Genomic DNA, 18,840 nt, shown 5'->3' with positions numbered 1-18,840 from the left:
GTAGGAAGGAAGGAAGGGGACAGATTTGTGTGCTCTTTGGAAAACTAAAGAAAGCAATTATTTGAAAATGGGTTGAAGAGATGCTGGAAGAAGGATGGCACAGTTGTAGGTGACTAGGCATGTGGCTCCCCTTGCCTTTACAAAGATGATTTTGAGTTTACCATACACCACACAAGGCAAACATTTATATACTCAGATTATAACTTGTGTTGCATCGTGTTTATATGTATCATTTATCTTGGCTCAAATTATGATATGTAAATATGTATTTTTACCCTAGTTAAGTCTTAATTATAGATAATGAGTTGAGGGCCTTGTGAAGAGTAACTAATCACTTCTGTAGAAACAATTTGGTTTTGTTAACTGGAATCTTCATCACAGCAGAATAAGAACATTAAAGAAAATCCTTTCAGTTCTTAACTCTGTTTAGACCTTAAAAAGCTGGAAGTTGGTTTGCAGATTTCTAGTTGACAAAGACTCAGCCTGCCCTCTCAAAATCTCCCTGTCTTGAGTCCAAATGCCTGTTTGTACTTTGGCACACATAAATGCTCTAGCCTCCTGAGAACTTCGTCTGCGTGTCTGGGATCCACTCCACCTTTCCCCACAGAGCAGTCTGTATTTGGAAGAGGGTTCTCAAACTTAATCATGCCTCATGAGGCTCTGCACAGCCCTGGTTAAGGCCGGTGGTACTAAGCAAAACTGTGAGGCAGATTAGTCCCATCCCCAGGCCTTTGCAGGTATGCACAGCTCCCAACCCTGCACCAGGAGAGCCTGACTGTCAGCCAGGAGTCAGCTGACCTGGTGAAGTTATTGACTAGGTAATACCTTTATTATCCCCCTCTAGAGGGCATTTATATGTAAGTAAATTTTTTTGAGGAGCAAAGAGTGAGCCCCTATGGTGAAGTGAAGTATTTAAAACAACCCTACATAGAGGAGGTGTTTTTGATCAGTCTATAATGACATTGACCTTGAGAAAGGCTAGAAGTCCATTTATGAGACCCATTTTCCTAGAATTTGCCTGATAGGGCACATCTTGTCCAAAATTCATTGAACTGAAGTATACATATGAAGTGTAAATTTGTTATTGGGGAAGTGACGATTTCAGAATGACATTTTAAGAACAAAGATTCAAATTGCTGAGCACAAATAAAGAATACCACTCCCTACCTGTGAGATGCAGGCAGAGGACTCATCAGCTTCTCAGTTTACTTATCTGAAAATTGAGGTGAACAATGCCTATTTCATGTGCGAGTGGTAAGGCTTAAATGAGATGCTTAGCATACATTAATGTAAGTCGTAATGGTGGTTTGGAGAAGCGGTCTGGTAAAAACACTGATGAATATTTTGGGTGAACCTCTGAAAACTTTATTAGACTTCATTAAATAAAATAACTTGGATAGGGAGGAAATAGTGTTCAGTGAAGCACATGGAGAAGTTCTGGTAAAACTAAAGCTAAAACTATTCCTTTGTCAGGTCACAAAATGAATTGAGAGAGATGGTAGATTGGGAAAGTTGGTATTCTCTATAGGGAATTGTATACAACAGACCTTGATAAGAATGGTCACAGTTTTCCTGTATGCATTTTTTTTTAACTTCCTAAAGAAGTTTTTGGCAAAGAAAAATGTTAATTTTTCCCCAAATAACTAGATTTTTTTTGTCTTCCTTCAAATACTTCTCCTGTGTACCACTATTCTGGTAAAATGAGTCCCTTTGCCAAAAACTGAATATGAATAGAAGAAGAGAAAGTGTTAGACACTTCCTTTTTAAAAAGCTAAAATATTGAATCTCTGAGAATTCTGGTTATCTTCTTTGCTAGAGCAATATATGGTTGTTTCAGTCTACAAAGTCAAGCATGCTAATTGCTTTTTTTTTTTTAAGATTTTATTTTTGAGTGATCTCTACACCCAACTTGGGGTGTGAACCCACAACCCCAAGATCAAGAGTTACTTGTTCTACCAACCAAGCCAGCCAGGCACCCCCATACTGATTCCTTTTAACACGAGATTATTTTAACCTTACAGTTCCAAAGGTTTTGTAGAATCCTGCAGTTGAAATGAAACTTAATGGTCTTTTCATGCAAATTATACTCACTGTACCCCTTTCCAATAGGGGAATTACTTCACCATCTTGCCCAGGAGTAGCAGTCTGGCCAGTCTTCTCCTGAACATCTAATTATCATAAATCATCCCATTGATTCTTTTCTTCCCCTTTCTCCCTCTTTCAGCAACAATTAAGAATCCTGGTGTTTTCCTCAAAAGGGAAATTTGGAATTGCCTTAGCAACTTCTTAAAAGTTAAGGCCTTTTTTATAAGCTGGTAGACTGAGAGGGTATAGAAGATTAAATAAGTTACAGAGTCTCAGGCTGCTGCTTAATCATATTCACTACTGTCTTTTCTGTCACATTCAAGCAGTGGACATTCATGAGCTCCTGACCTTGAATGTTCAGGAAGCATGAGCATGTTAGGGCTGCTGGGGAATTTATGGTTTGTGGATGTGAGTTTATAGAGCCAAGAAGTTACCAGGTTTGTAACTGCAGTTCTGCTGGCTCAAAACCTTTTGCAGTAGGTCACCACAATAATACCTGATTTATGATTTGACCCATAGTACCACTAATATTCACAAAGACTTTGATCACATAATTTTTCTTCTTAAAAAAAATCCCAGAACCTCTTTTTGTTCATTTTTCAGCAGTTTATATATTGAAAGCATTAGGTTTTCTAATAATTTATAATAAATTTATTTTAGATCCCATAGAAGCAAAGGCAATTGTTCTTAATAATTTTGTATCAAAGAAAGTAACTAAACAATTTGTTTAGTTGACTCCTAATCATTTTCTGTGCACCACCTCTGTGTGTGTTTGTGTGTGTGTGTGTGTGTGTGTGTGTGTGTGAGAGAGAGAGAGAGAGAGAGAGAGAGGGAGTTGAGGGGAGGATTTAAGTGACAGTTGGCTAGAAGATTGGACTTGGTTATCCATTTACTTCCCTGAGCAGCCGTAGGTCCTAGTTCAATTTAGCGCAGACTATCCCTTCTACAGACTGTCAGAAGTTTTAAGTATAAGTTTTAGACCCATACTAATGAGTGCATGGGATACAGTGGAATCTGACTGTAACACTGGTGGGGGAGGACAACACAAGAACCATGGCGGTTTTAGTCTTGGCTCTACCGCAGTCCTTGGAGTTGATTAACATCCTTGCCACTCTTTAGACATAATGCACGTTCCGTGGTGCTCTAATTTCCCTCCACTGAGAGGACTGTGTATCATCTGATGATACCCAGAATTGCTTTTGAAACAGATGGGACCTAGCTAGGTAGACTCCCTCATTGAACCCCAAAGGACTCTTTCATAGGGACCCTCTTTACTCCTAGATTGCCTCTCTGGTCCACACTTCACCTGGGATCCTCCAGTCCCTAGACAGCCTAACTTACAAATGGAACCTGAGATCTTATGAGCTGCATTCCCACAAGTTGTTAATTTTGTTCTCTGCTCAAGCCCTCATCATGGTCAGGGTTTGGACTAGAGTTTCCAAGGTGGCTGATCAGACTTGTGGCTAATTACCATATGCCTGAAAAACTGTGCCATCGTCCTCCACACATGCAAACACGTATTTTACTTCCTTTTTTTTTTTTTTCTGAATACAGGTAAAATGATTCTTCAGAATCACAGAAATTCCATGACAATTAAATATGATTGTATTTCCCCAAATGGTTGGCCACTTATTTTAAGCTACAGATTCTACCATACGAAGTAATTTCTGCCAGGTAATTGAAACTCCTAACAATGGACATCTAGTTTATCTGAAATTCACTTAAGTTGGAACTTTCTATTTCCTCTGGGCATCTACAGTACTAAGATAATATAAGAAGTATTCTGAGGCACTTAGATGCTGAAAAGCTCCATATAGGGATGCCTAGGTGGCTCAGTGGTTGAGCATCTGCCTTTGGCTCAGGTCATGATCCCGGGGTCCTGGGATCGAGTTCCACCCACGTCTTACTCCCCACAGGGAGCCTGCTTCTCCCTCTGCCTATGTCTCTGCCTCTCTCTGTGTGTCTCTCATGAATAAATAAATAGAATCTTTAAGAAAAAAAAAGCTCCATATACCATATATACAATGGAATATTACTCAGCCATCAGAAAGGGTGAATGCTTACCATTTACATCGATGTGGATGGAACTGGAGGGTATTATGCTGAATAAAATAAGTCAGTTGGAGAAAGTCAATTATCATATGGTTTCAGTCATATGTGGAATATAAGAAATCATGAAAGAGACCATAGGGAAGGGGGAGTGGGAAACTGAGTGAGGAAAAATTAGAGAGGAAGACCAACCATGAGAGACTCCTGATTCTGGGAAACAAACTGATAGTTGCAGCAGAAGAAGGTGGGTAACTGGGTGACAGGCACTAAGGAGGGCACGTGATGTGATGAACACCGGGTGTTATATGTTGGCAAATTAAATTAAAAAAAAAAAACAATGCAGAGCATAAAATTTTGATACATACTACAACATGGATGACCCTGAAAACATTATGTAAACTGTAATACAGTGAGGTATCTGTACCTCAGATACCTTGCATATAAACTGCAAGTGTAACAAATTACTTTTGATGAAGGGATAAGTGCACAAAGTTTGGGTAGTTTGGTGTTGGCAAGGTAGAGATGAGGAAGATAGTAACAGGGTCATGAAAGAAAATTTGGATGTGGTGACAGGGAATCAAAAAAGACAGGAGTAACCAGCCATACTTGTGTTTTAGAGAGTCACTGGCAGCCAAGGAGGGAGTACAGTCAGAAAATGGGCCAACTAGGAGACTGCTCTAATGCTTCTGGGCAGTGAGGATGAGAAATGTCATTACATATATTTAGAGAAGCTTGTTTTTTGTTTTTTGGGGGTTTTTGTTTTTGTTTTTTTTTTAATAAAGGAACTGTGAGATTATTCCCTTTTTTTTTAAGGAACAAAATATTTTCTTAAAACCAGTCCCTTTCCTGAGTTACTGTGTAAGTTTGGCTTTTTAAAGCAGGGCACACTTTTAGGGATTTCAGAGAGAAAAAGATCTACATTTGTTGGTTGAAACTGAACCTAACACTGTTTCTTTTCTAAAGGAAAGAGGGACAAGAACTCCTCCCTCTTCTCTTGACTACCTGACAAAGGAGAAATAAAGAGTTGCCCTTCGGGGATCCCTGGGTGGCGCAGCGGTTTAGCGCCTGCCTTTGGCCCAGGGCGTGATCCTGGAGACCCGGGATCGAATCCCACGTCAGGCTCCCGGTGCATGGAGCCTGCTTCTCCCTCTGCCTATGTCTCTGCCTCTCTCTCTCTCTCTCTCTCTCTGTGACTATCATAAATAAATGAAAAAAAAAATTAAAAAAAAAAAGAATTGGCCTTCTAGGGTGGGGTCAGGGGATCCACATCATAGGCAGGCTACAGCCAGCAATGGGAATGCTTTTCCGAGTCCATGGGGTGCCATGCTCTCCTTTTATACTAGATACTTGGCCCTGTGCTGGACAGGAGACTAGTACACCAGGAGACTGTCCTTGAGGAAATTACTATCTAGCAGAGGGTTCATGGGGGACCAGGACAGCCCCAGCAGATAAATAATTATAGCAGAGTGAACTGTTACAAAAACTGAAGGATGCAGAGGGGACCGTCCTGCCTGGAGATACCTTGGAAGCCTTTGCATGTGGGAGTGGGATTTGAAGGGCATGTGGAAGTCCCTCTCTGGTGAGAAGGAAATGGGCATCCGAGGATCCCCAGAAGGAGGCACAGCATCCAGATGGTGCCTTGGAAGTTAGCAGAATTCCCAGGTCCTGATTGATCCTGATCCTGAAAGATAATCGCTCAGGATAATCTTCCCAGTGATCCAAGGATCATTTTAATTGTTTCTCCTGTAGTGATATCCTTTTTTAGTTCTGTTTGTTTTCTTCCTTTCCATACTGATCTAAAATTAGAGATGCCACACACCAACTTTTTAGAGACTATTTCTCCTGGAATCCTGCTTAACAAACATTGCAGTTACTGAACTAATTGCTTGATGTGCATTCTCTTACATGAGATGTTACAGGGAAACGTTATTATTTTGGACCCATTTAGTTAGGATTTGGGATAATCTACACCTGGGCAGAGTTTGACAGCTTACACATTAGAAACAGAGTTGGCTAAATAAATTAATATTTTGTTAAATAAGATTTCAAGAATACCTAACCTAATTATGGAAGAAGTCAGGTGTTTTTTTTTTTTTTTGTTCTTTTTTTTTTAGTAGATTCTAGCGTACTTTTCAAAAATAAATCTTGTGTATTCATTAAAGTAGCCTTAGTAAGAATTTTAATTGTTAATTTTTAAAGCAAGTAAGACATGAATACATTCTCATTAAAAAAAAAAATGACAGAGGTAGCTAAAATACGTGCATTTATTCCCCCTTTCACCAACCTCTTGTAGCTGCTACCTTTTTTTTTTTTAATTTTTTATTTATTTATGATAGTCACAGAGAGAGAGAGAGAGAGAGAGAGGGAGGCAGAGACATAGGCAGAGGGAGAGGGAGAAGCAGGCTCCATGCACCGGAAGCCCGATGTGGGATTCGATCCCGGGTCTCCAGGATCGTGCCCTGGGCCAAAGGCAGGCACCAAACCGCTGCGCCACCCAGGGATCCCAGCTGCTACCTTTTTAATGTATTTGCAAAGCACACACATTTAATAACATGTAGTATGTATAGAGCACTTAAAAAACAGGGTCAGCCTAATGTATAATTAGCTCTCTTCTTATAACAGCATGCCTTGGAGAGTTTCCTAATGACCATGTCCACGTGTTTACTTCATTTCTTTAAGTAATCTCTACACCCAAACTTTCAACCCCGAGATCGAGAGTTGGATGCTCTACTGACTGAGACAGCCAGGCATCCCTACTTCATTCATTTGTACAGCTGTATAATGTTCCATCTTGTGACTATCTGATGATTTATTTATTCTTGCCCTGTTGGTAGATTTTAGATTATTTGCAGTCTTTGTCATAACATACAATGCTATAGTAGCTATCTTTTTTCCAAAACTTTGTGTTCATACATGGGTTTCTTCCAATAAGACTTATACCAGTAAATTCTTAGTTAGCATTTAGAATCAATGTTTATATTTGGAGATAAAAATATTTTTCTTTAGAAATATTCAATTTCTTGCAAATTCTGATGCCTTTTCTATAAATAGCTAGGCTTGTGACATCTTCAGTGGAACATTCCATGTAGCCTCTACATGGGATGGTGTCAGCAGTTTTATTATGAACTATTGCCAAAGGCAGTGTCAGAAAAAAGGCTTCATAGCATAGAGGTAAAAATTAGTTCTTGGTTCTTTTTCCTCCTTCCTATCCTGAGACAAGATGAAAGGTTCTATAGACTGGCTTGTATTGTCATTGAAGGAGCCCTATAGTAAAGCACGAATGCCTTCTCATTCTTAAAAATAAATTAGAAGTACTGTATAGGATCTAGGATGGCCCCTCCTTGCATTCAATAAAAACAATCTGAGAAAACTGGAGCCCCTGATTTACTTCATTGTTTGTTTCCATGTTTCCTCTCTCTTTTCCTCTCTGCATGAATTGTAACATTTTTTTCTGGAGCTATTGCCAAAATTAAAGGCATGAAAAAAGATGTGGCGGTGTGTTGCCACTATTTGGTACCTCTGATACCAGAAGGAAAGAACAAGTAATGGCAGGTACTTTGGCCATCATACCCTTTCTCTTGCAACACCCTCAAATAGATATTTAGGGGAATTGAATGTCAAGTCCATCCATTAAAATGACCTCTCTAATATTTAAATGCTGCTCTGTTTTCCTTCCAGAATCTAACATGTTCTTAAAAGATAGAAAAAAAATTCTTATCCTATTCTTTTTTTCCACATAACTTTAATGTTTACATTAAAAAAAAAGAAACAATCTAACTCAAAATTATCAGACTAGCAGGATGTCTCAGCAAAACAGAAAAATCCTCTGACTAGAAAGGCAGGAGAAGGCCCAAAAGTCCATCAACAGGAGATGATGGACTTTGGTACATCCAGGTAACACAAAATAGAATGAGGATGCTCTCTATCTGCCAATTTGGGAAGATCTCCAGGATGTTACTGTTAAGGTGGAAAAAAAATAACCAGCATACAGAGAGCTTGTTTCTACAATTAATATCCAAATATTTCTGTAAGAAAAGAGGAGAAATAAGAATTTGTATTCACTATTATTTGCGTAAAGAAACTGAAGGATACATGAGCAATAAGTAAAAGTGTTTATTTCTGGTGAGGGAAGGGGATGCATATAAAAATATGCCTTTTTATGGTGTTCTAATTTTTTAATAGTGTATTACTTATTTAAAGATAAAAAGTAATTTTTGAAAGGAAGTTTTGTATTAGGTAAGGGGTGAGCTAAATCTGATCTTGTTTAAATCCACTATATATGTGAGTTCAGCTATCATATTTGAGCTGAGGTCTCTTTTGGGGTAGGGTCAGTTGCAGGACCATATATTTTGGGGAGGATGTTAAAATTCTGTAATTAGAATCTATATGGGAATTTAAATTCTAACTTCTTTGGCAAGAAATTAGAAAGGCATGTCTGCATTTAAACATTTTTTTTTAACCGTATTCAGACTTGTTAGGTTTTTTTCTTCACTTTTTTCCCCAAAGTAACTGAAACCCTTAAAACATGATGCTTACGAGTCACAGCTGGAATCTCTTGCTGATGCCTCAGTAAATACAGTGAGAAGTGAACTCAAACTCTGGTCTTAAACCTGTTTTTATTATTTGCTGAAGTCTGTGTCCTGGAGAAAGTGTTACAGTCTGAGCTTTCATTTTGACAGGAGCAGAAAAATTCAGATCCGAAACATCCCTCCTCACCTGCAGTGGGAGGTAAGCCAGTGTCACCTGCATATTTACTGTCTTCCTGCTCTCTACCCTCACCTTACTTTATAATAGGCCAACAAAACATCTCTCCCTCTGTTAGTTCCCTGAGGAATTAGAGGTCCTCAAGTCCTTTCCCACAAGGCCCCAGTGTTTTCTCTCTTCCTTTTTCAATATCCTAAAGTATGTGATCTGCCATAACTTTAGGGTTTGTCCCTTTTGTTGGGCAAGGTGTATGCTTTGAGCCCCCCGTTCTGTCTTCTCCAGCACCAAGCAGCAACAAACTCTGAAACTAAATGTATACCTGGTTTGTGATTTTTATCTCACGATTTTGTAAAAGATTTTTACTTTTCCAAATTATGATTTTGGAAAAAAAATCAGTGGAAACCCAGTAAAAATAGAAGGGTGTTAGACTAGGTTTTTGTTTATTTTGAATTAGTTTTGCAGTGAATAGTAGTTAAGATATAGTTTCAGAGTTGTAAAACTTATAAAATAGCAACCTTAAAATTTAAAAAGATAAAATTCAAGGAGTAGCTTTATTGCACTATTTAAAAACAAACTGCCCCAATGTTTCTTTCCAAATGAAACAAAATCAAAACAGCCCTAAAGGAAACAATGTTTTGTCTGACATTTTTATTACTTAAAAAAAAAAGCTTTATTATGAAACAGTTCAAATATATATATCCCATTGCTTTGTAAAATAAGGAGATCTCTAGAGAAAAACAGAAGGAAGAATGCTTAAAACTTCCAAGAAGGACAAATGAGCCTTGTATTTTATTCTCCTTGTCATTTCAAAAGCAATGTGTTCCAACCATCACGATGAATGTGATTGTTAACATTTACTAAGACTGAAATCCTGCTGTGTTACCCCAGTGAACAGATTACTTGAGAGCCAATAAGCAAATACAAGTCCCATATATTTATTCAGTTCTGTTTTGTTGGAAGACCTGAGGTATCAATTTATTTAGATTATTCCTATAACTATCCTTACTTTGTTTTATTTCATTTGTTGGAAAATACACTAAACCATTTGTGTGTGTGTGTGTGTGTGTGTGTGTGTGTGATCTTGTCTTCCCATTCTGACATTGAAGCTTTTTTTAAATTTCAGGTGCTGGATGGACTTTTGGCTCAGTATGGGACAGTGGAGAATGTAGAACAAGGTAATAAGTGAGGAAATTAGCCTCTTGAATTTTGAGGGGGATTATTAGTTATTTCTTGTAGGCTGGGTCAACTCCAAAGAGAAATAGTAAATTCAAATTCCTTTTAAACAGGCTTCCTCTGCATATGAGAGATAGTCAAATCTTTTTATCCATATCTGTATAATTTGTTTTTTTAAGGAATATGACTTACAGGTTGGTTTTTTAATACTCTGTTAATGTGCAGACAAAACACTATCAAGCTGAGGTAAGCTTAATTCACTTGGAAGTAATTGAATTTACGTTGTTACAGTTTTCCTCTTCCTGGCTAAGAACAACAGATCCCTAATATCTTAGATTGAGTGTTTCTCAAGGAAGAGGACTCCTATACCAGAAGCGCCCATGATACTTATGAAAATGCAGATCCCTGGGGCTCACCATAGACCTACAAAGTAAGACTCTTTGGGGCAAAAGTTCATGAATCTGTATTTTAAACAAGCACCCCCAAGTGATTTTTGTGTGTACTCAAGTTTGAGAGCCACAGATTTAGGAAGTTTTGGAAATCCACAGAAAATATATACTCTTCTTTCTGCTGCTCTCACTTTTATCATCTAAAACATGAAATGCTATGATTTAAAAAAAAAAAAAAAAGATACTTTTTTTAAAGAAGCTGATATCTTATGTTGCTCTGCAAGAGTCCCAGAAAAGTAGATTCTAGGCTCCTGATATGACAGGCGATAACATGCAATAAAGATTATTTTTCTTTGGCCTGATGTAACAAGCAGTAACATGCAATAAAGAAGAATGTGAATTAGGTCATTTACTGACTATGAGCCCTTGGGAAAGTCACTTACCCTCACTGACTGAGTTTCCACCTGTATAAAATGGGGAGAATAATGTCTACTTCTTTCTGTATCACTAAATAGCTGTGGCACCCAGAGAGAACCTGTATAAATATTTGTAGACAATGGAGTCCTGTATGATCTCAAGGCTAAGGTTCACTTGGAACTAATCACAGCGAACCCATTTTCTTACATGCAATCTGTTCTATCTGCCAGTATAATAATCATTTTTAAGTAGTAATTATTCAGATGTTCTCCACTCCATGAATATTAAAAATATTATTATTCAATTTCATGCTGCTGACTGCCCATGCCCAAAGGTGAAGGGAAAGAGCTCAGAAAGAAGACATGATTTACAAGGATTCTATTTCTCAGTTCTTGTTATTTCCCTCAACATGGAAAAGAAGACATTCTAATAAGGATTGGATGTAGTAGGCAAGATGGCCTCACAGACATGAACCTGTAAAAGTTACTAGCTAAGACCATGTTATAAATTCAGGACAATGCCATGCAAGGAAGAATTATTTCAGGTCCCCAGGGCAGTTTACAACTCTTAGCGCACCTGTGCCCTGGAGACCACCCAGTTTCCAGCTGCCTCACAACTACAGGATAGAAGTGTTGGGTTTTCTGTTTTGTTTTGTTTCATAGGTGATTCCTGATTCAGCAGGAAAACATTTTCAGTAGAGTTTTAAGAAACTTTTTAGAGTTTTTATGTCCAGCGAAATAAATTATTTGAATGGAGCTCAGTTCTTTCCAGAATCGCAGAACTGTCTGATTTCCTGAAGACAAGTGTCTTTGAATAACAGAGAATATGACTAAGAAGTGAGAACAGAATCTGAGAATCTGAGCATCCTAGTGGATAGATTTATTCAGGAGGTCCAAACCCTTTCTCCCTTTCTGGGAGTCGACAGCCTCATCTGGAGCACTAGAAAGCAGCAAATAGGAACCCTCTGTACATTCTGTGTGTCAGCACTGAGAGAGGACGGTTGTGGGCTGCTCATCCCCTGTTTTGCACTATGAGGACTTCTCTGGGTAAGTGTGAATTAGGGCAGCAAGAACACTCCCGGGCAGAGCCAGGCTGGGCTCAGCATTTATGACATGTAAATCTCAGGGGCATCTCCTTTCTGAAGACTGTACATCCCTTCCCTGTGAAGGCTGCAGCTACTCAGAGGTTATCGAATACACAGTATTTTGAGCCCTGGCCTTTAACCTCTTTGAGAGTCTTATGGAAATTATAAACCAGAGGAATTCATATATCCACACATTTGAATCTTTGGTCGGGGTGGGGGTGGGGGTGTGAGTTTATATAGAATTCCTAAAGCCCTAACACGGATCTAGGATTAGGAATCCCTACACTACAGGGTTTTATTATTACTTTGGAAAGCAGCTTTATCATGGTTTTCTTGAATTATCATTAACTTCCTGTTGTTAACTCCAAGTCTCCCAATAGCTTACAAGTTTTTTAAAGGGAGGATCTGATTTAGTCATGGCTACTTGTTTTGGGAAAACCGGGATTTGGGAATTACCTTTATCTGGCTTGGATTGAGAAAGCTTTATCTTGCCTTTTAAATTTATTTTTAACTTCTGACTTTAGAAGAAGAGGCAAGCAGTTATGAACCAGAGTAAGCCAGCTCACAAGAGTTTAGTATTTAGTCACTCTTAGAGTTCTCTCCTTCAGCCAAGTAAGTTATAATTGTCAGTTTTCTTTATTTATTATATACAATTATTAGATTTAACTCACACCGTCATGGAGCTCAGTCAAAGGGAAACAAAAATATTAATTCAACTCTAAGAATGAATGAAGAATTAAAATACCTTTTATTATTTTATTCATATATACAGTTATTTAAAAATAAAGGCAGAACATAACATTAAAACTCATACCTTGGCGGTAGTACAATAAATTGATATATACTTCTAAGAAAATAATCTGAAAAATATGCGTTAAGCGTTATGTTCTGTTACCCAGTTATTTTTCTTTCATGACTTTGGCCTAAAGAGTAATTCATAAAACAACATAAATCAAATGATGTTTGCAGTAAAGGTGATTTTTTGCAACACTACTTAGAAGAGCAGATATTGGGAATAACCCATATGTCAACAATTGAATGGTTAGGCAGAAATCATGGCACATTTACTTAAATTTTACATAGACATTAAAATGAAAAATACAAACATGTGCACATACAATAGTATTTATAAGTGAAAATGTAGCTTTGAGTTGTATATACAATTGATTACAAATGTGCATATACAGTTGATTACTATTTACTATGAATGCACGTGAATAAAGATAGAGATTCAGATAACTGTGCAGTTAGACTGATGAATTTTTTGTTCATTCTTTTCTCAAGTTAGTCTGTTTACATTGAGCTAGAGGGTGGCAGCTTTTTTTTTTCCTATGACAGTATAGTTTTTGCTTCTTTCCTAGTCAACACAGACACAGAAACTGCCGTTGTCAACGTCACATATGCAACAAGAGAAGAAGCAAAGATGTAAGTGGGTTTGGACTACTTTCCTTTTAAAATTTTGGGGGGGTGGGCAGCCCCAGTGGCTCAGCAGTTTAGCACCGCCTTCAGCCCAGGGTCTAATCCTAGAGACCCGGGATCGAGTCCCACATCGGGCTCCCTGCATGGGGCCTGCTTCTCCTTCTGCCTGTGTCTCTCCCTCTCTCTGTCTCTCTGTGTCTCTCATAAATAAGTAAGTAAATAAAATCTTTAAAAAATAAAATAAAATAAAATTTTGGAGGGTTGTCTTTGAATTCCAAAAAGATCCTTATCTTTGACACACCAGAGGAGCTCTAGGACATCTCTGCTACTTACTTTTGACATGTCAGTGGAGCTCGAGGGCATTTATACCATTATCCAGGATGTCCATTTGTTGGTTGTACAGAGTCTTTATCTTGAAAAATATTGAGCCATGGCATCAAAACTGAGGTGGGTGCTGTGTCTTGACATGGTCGGGAATAGAGGCACCAGTTCTCTGACACTATGTTCCACAGACTCTGCTTTGCCAACCAGTGGGAGCTTCTTTTACCTGGAGCTTCCTCCATGCACCTCAAGAAGCACCAATCTACTTCTCTCCACACTTGGTGAAGAGATAATTTCCTCTGTGTAATATTAAAAAGGGGATCCATCTCAATGACAGCAGCAGCAGCAGGGAGAATTGTCTGGAAGTGGTTAATAAAAAATTGCCTGGTTTGGGTTCTTTTTCCTAACTTCTGTTCACCTCCTAGTCCCTATTTTTGATTATATTGCTTCATTGATGGTTAATTTTGACGTTGGCGGTTAATGGACATGGAATTGGGTCTTTATTTTATTTTATTTTTTTTAATTTTTATTTATTTATGATAGTCACAGAGAGAGAGAGGGAGGCAGAGACACAGGCAGAGGGAGAAGCAGGCTCCATGCACCAGGAGCCTGATGTGGGATCCGATCCCGGGTCTCCAGGATCGCGCCCTGGGCCAAAGGCAGGCGCCAAACCGCTGCGCCAGAATTGGGTCTTTAAAAACAATAACAACAACAAAAAAAAACAAGTTCTTTTTGTAGGAGGTCTTTATTTTTTTTTTTAAGATTGTATTTATTTATTCATGAGAGAGACAGAGGCAGAGACACAGGCAGAGGGAGAAGCAGGCTCCATGCAGGGAGCCCGACACGGGACTGGATCCCAAGTCTCCAGGATCAGGCCCTGGGCCAAAGGCAGTGCTAAACCGCTAAGCCACCAGGGCTGCCCTGTAGGAGGTCTTTAAAGTGAAATGCCTGTCAGGTCATTGTAACTAGAATTATGGTCAAACATGGCCGTGTTTCGTGGATGTGGCATAACCTTGGTTATACATCCCAGAATTATAGCTTTATTATTTTTCAAGGTTTCAACACACATGATGATATATTTAACTCATCTTCCTACCACTAGTCTTAAAAAAATTAATTTTGCATTGAAAAAGGCAATAGATCATTTGCTATTGACTTCAGCCACATGTACATAAGCAGGATATAGATCAGCAACTCACTGTTGTAGTTTGTGTCCAGCTGCCACTTAGCTAGGACCTCCATACATGATATGATTGTTGCTTTTATTGAATTCAAAGATACTACTTTGTAATAAATTCACAAACCCTAAACATTAACCTAGGAGAATAAGGCTATTGTTTTCATATGCTGCAAAAAACCTGTGAAAAAATTGTTCCACTTCCTGTATAATTTTAAAAATGCAATAGTGAGATATTGTGTATTCCCTACCAAATTAATAAATAATTTTAAATAATATGAGGACTCAAGGAAACAAATGCTCTCTTAACTGCTATGGAATAGTAAGTGTTGAAACTTTCCAGAAGCACACTGAGCGGTACTTAATAATATCAGATTTCTGCATGTACTCTCTGACCCAGCAATTCCATTAAGAATTTGTCCAGTATGCAGTTGGAGTTGAAAAAATGCCCATGGCAACACTATATATAATAATAAAAGATTATATATGTATAACATCAGGGAATGAGTTGCAAAAGCTATGATAAATCAACAGAATGTTAAACATCCAGTAAAAACTAAATTGTAGGACATTTAATGACTTGGAAAACATTTAGATTACACCTGGGTGGCTCAGTAGTTGAGCGCCTATCTTTGGCCCAGGGCGTGATCCTGGAGTCCTGGGATTGAGTCCTGCATTGGGCTCCCTGCTCCTTGCATGGAGCCTGCTTCTCTCTCTACTTATGTCTCTGCCTCTCTCTCTCTCTCTGTGTCTGTCATGAATAAATAAATAAAATCTTTTTTTAAAAAATAAAAAAATAAAATCCCTTCAGGAAAAAAAAAAAGAAAACATTAAGAGTATTAACTGTTTTTTAAAGATTAAAAAATAGTTTATATGCTATTAATCCATGTTTTATAAATGATAATTATATTTAAGAAAAGAAAGATATAGGATGGACTAGGTTTTTTTCTTATTTGTGCATATCTATTTCTGAATTTTCAATAATATGTATTATGATCAAAATGAGAAAAAAAAGCAAAGTGAGAAAAAAATGACTCATAATTTAATACCAATATTTATAGAGTTTTTTTGAGGGGGATACACCTTGGGTGGTGAAAAAAGGCAGAATGCATAGTTGTATATCAGGTGTGACAAGGCCTGTACATTGCAATTGTTTAATTATTAACCACAAGCTCTAAGGGAGCAGAGCTGGCATCTGCCTTGCTCACCACTGTATCCTTGGGGAGGATTAATGCTGTTCACATTGGCAACTAGTAAACTAGACTGAATGAACCTATCCCCTGGCCTGAGGGTCGTCCTCTTTGACATCACTCTCTAACAAAGCTCACCTGCTCCTGCAGAGCCATCGAGAAGCTAAGCGGGCATCAGTTTGAGAACTACTCCTTCAAGATTTCCTACATCCCGGATGAAGAGGTGAGCTCCCCTACGCCCCCTCAGCGAGCCCAGCGTGGGGACCACTCTTCCCGGGAGCAAGGCCACGCCCCTGGGGGCTCTTCTCAGGCCAGACAGATTGATTTCCCGCTGCGGATCCTGGTCCCCACCCAGTTTGTTGGTGCCATCATCGGAAAAGAGGGCTTGACCATAAAGAACATCACTAAGCAGACCCAGTCCCGGTACGTGCCTCCGGGGCTTCCTTTGCTTCCTTCTGACAGGCTCCTGAATGCTGGTGGGTCCCAGTCATCCTCAGGTGGCTGTTGCTTGCATCAGCAGTGGGGGGTGGGGGTGCTGTGCTGTATGGGATGGTAGCTTCTTAAAATAGAACTAACCAACTAACAAAGCTTGGGATTTAATGTGCTCTCCTGCCAGTAGCCTAAAGGTCACACCCTGAAATACTAAAGTTTCATAAAGAAGGTACAAATGACTTAACAGCTGAGAATTGTTCTCATAATCTTACTTATGCTTGTGAGTACATCAATTTCTAAAACATTAGACGTATGGGGCTGAGTTTTGTGGGATCCCAGAAACCACTTATCTCTTAGTTCTTTACCTCCTGTCTTGAGTTGGAGCCCTGAGTCATAGTCATCCTTGGAGATCGCTTAGGTGATCTCATAATTAGCTACGTAAAAGAAGTGAATAGGTCTGCTATATTGATCAAGAAATGAAGTACATTAATCTTATGTTTAATTTCTAAGGAGATTGAATAGGAGTAGTAGTTGTAGGGGGTAGTAGGAATTGTAGTGGATAAAATGACCTGTGGGATTGTTGGTTTTTGAATGTTCTTAAGAACACAGCATGATGCAATGAAGAAAGCACAGGACACAAAGACCCATATTCAGGATTTACCATTTAATGGCTCTATGATCTTAGGAAAAAATTAACTTCCCAGAGCATCAACTTTGTTCCATAAACCAGGATTATTGTTAGAATTAGGACAGTCAGGCAGATTGAAAGAAATAATTGCTGTGAAAGCACTTAAATTGCAAAACGCCAAGTTGCTGACAAACAGGGGTTATTTACATGCCTAGCACATTTTTTTCACGTCATTCATTGAGTGTCTTGTAACCTGAAAGAGAAAACACTATTTTCTTCAAAGTGTCTGAGTTACTGCCAAATAATGGGCACTTATATGTATGAGTCCCAGAGTTCATGGTCATAGCAGTGAAATGATGAGCCAGTAGAGGAGGGAAGTACTGTCTGCTGTTCCATTTATTTTAAAATCAGCTCTTTTCTCCCCTCTAAGTTTGCTTCACTGCAAAAGTGATTTTTAGTTATGTCTTTTTGTTCCAAAAATTTCTTAAAGTGGCTTTAAAAATGCAACAAGTTTAAAGAGAAGTGAAGTTTAGTTCTCAAAGTATGTGCCCAATTTTTGCAAATAGGCCAAAGACTTGAATCTTGGCTTTCTAACAGCCAAAGTAAAAAGGGATATAATCAATTATGTGATTTTCAAAAATAACAAAAATAAGTAGGGCCACAACTACCCTAAGAAGTCTGATAAAGTCATCAAGTTTTTGAGCCATTAGTTTTAAGAGCCTGGAAGAAGGCAGGCTGCCAGTGGCAAGGAAACCAAAAACTTCAGCAGAGAGGGCATTCCTCTGTTTTTAATCCACACTCAAATATATAAAGCTTGCTTGAATTTGGTGTTTGGATTTGGATTAACATATGGCTTTTAAAAGCTACAATCAGTTCAGAAACTGGCACCATGCCAGTGTGCAGTGTTACCCCACTCACTTTACCCTTCGCTTCTATGATCATTTGAAAGACTACACAAAATACTTCATTTGCCAAACTGGCTTCATTACCAAGTTGGCTTGGTGCCTTTGTCCCACAGCACTCCGGCAAGAAATATTCCCTTCTAAATGGAACTGCAAAGAATTCAAGTTTGGCATAAGACCTCCTGCACTGCTTGCCGCCGTCTTGAAGAATGGCATTGGTTGCAAACGTGCTAATGACACTTCATTGTCTGTGTCCTTGCTGTATGTTGGCCCGTGAGATGCTTTCTCGGGACTAGGATCCTGTCCCAGAGGACGTTGTGTTATGGCTCCTGATTCTTTCCCTACAGGGTAGACATCCATAGAAAGGAGAACTCTGGGGCTGCAGAGAAGCCTGTCACCATCCATGCCACCCCAGAGGGGACCTCTGAAGCATGCCGCATGATTCTTGAAATCATGCAGAAAGAAGCTGATGAGACCAAACTGTAAGTGTGCATACGATGTCCAGATCACTTAACAGAGAACAGAGTAAGTTCTCATTGACTTAACACAAATTTTTTAAAACCTTTAATTCTATTACTCGATATAGGGAGCAGGGGACAGATTATTTTTAAGAAATTTGTTCCTTAGGAGAATACAGTAGGAAATAGATCTTTTATGTTTATGACATGACTGTTTCTCCACTTTGATGTTTCTTTTGGTCATCTGAATGGTTCCATCACTCATTACTAAGAATTAACTGGTAGAAACATGTAGATACATGCTTCTAAGGCCATGCAATGATGGAAATATTGTGTATCTGCACTGTTCAATATGATAGCCATAAGCCATATGTTGCTATTGAGTACTTGAAATGTGGCCACTGCCTTGGAG

At 38.7% G+C, this 18,840-nt stretch overlaps 2 protein-coding genes across 7 annotated transcripts in view; one reads left to right on the top strand and one right to left on the bottom strand.

Annotated features, from left to right (window-relative positions):
• The window catches only part of MAP3K13 (mitogen-activated protein kinase kinase kinase 13), a 430,364-nt gene that overhangs the window by 88,947 nt on the left and 322,577 nt on the right, over positions 1–18,840 (bottom strand). The gene's annotated exons all lie outside the window — the stretch shown is intronic.
• Positions 1–18,840, top strand: part of IGF2BP2 (insulin like growth factor 2 mRNA binding protein 2) — a 155,061-nt gene that overhangs the window by 104,256 nt on the left and 31,965 nt on the right. For 5 of the 6 annotated variants that reach the window (XM_025451412.3, XM_025451414.3, XM_025451415.3 and 2 more), the window contains 5 exons: positions 8,814–8,862; positions 9,962–10,013; positions 13,263–13,326; positions 16,159–16,431; positions 18,318–18,452. In XM_025451412.3, coding sequence (XP_025307197.1) covers positions 8,814–8,862; positions 9,962–10,013; positions 13,263–13,326; positions 16,159–16,431; positions 18,318–18,452 — 573 coding nt within the window. Of the gene's footprint in view, positions 1–8,813; positions 8,863–9,961; positions 10,014–11,497; positions 11,864–13,262; positions 13,327–16,158; positions 16,432–18,317; positions 18,453–18,840 lie in introns of those variants that run through there. The other variant, XM_025451416.3, reaches the window with a different exon arrangement.

The sequence above is a fragment of the Canis lupus genome, chromosome 34, assembly GCF_003254725.2.
Source record: "Canis lupus dingo isolate Sandy chromosome 34, ASM325472v2, whole genome shotgun sequence".
NCBI classification, from domain to species: Eukaryota; Metazoa; Chordata; class Mammalia; order Carnivora; family Canidae; genus Canis; species Canis lupus.
Note: the sequence above shows the minus strand (reverse complement) of the source record. Positions and strands in the feature narration are given on the sequence as shown.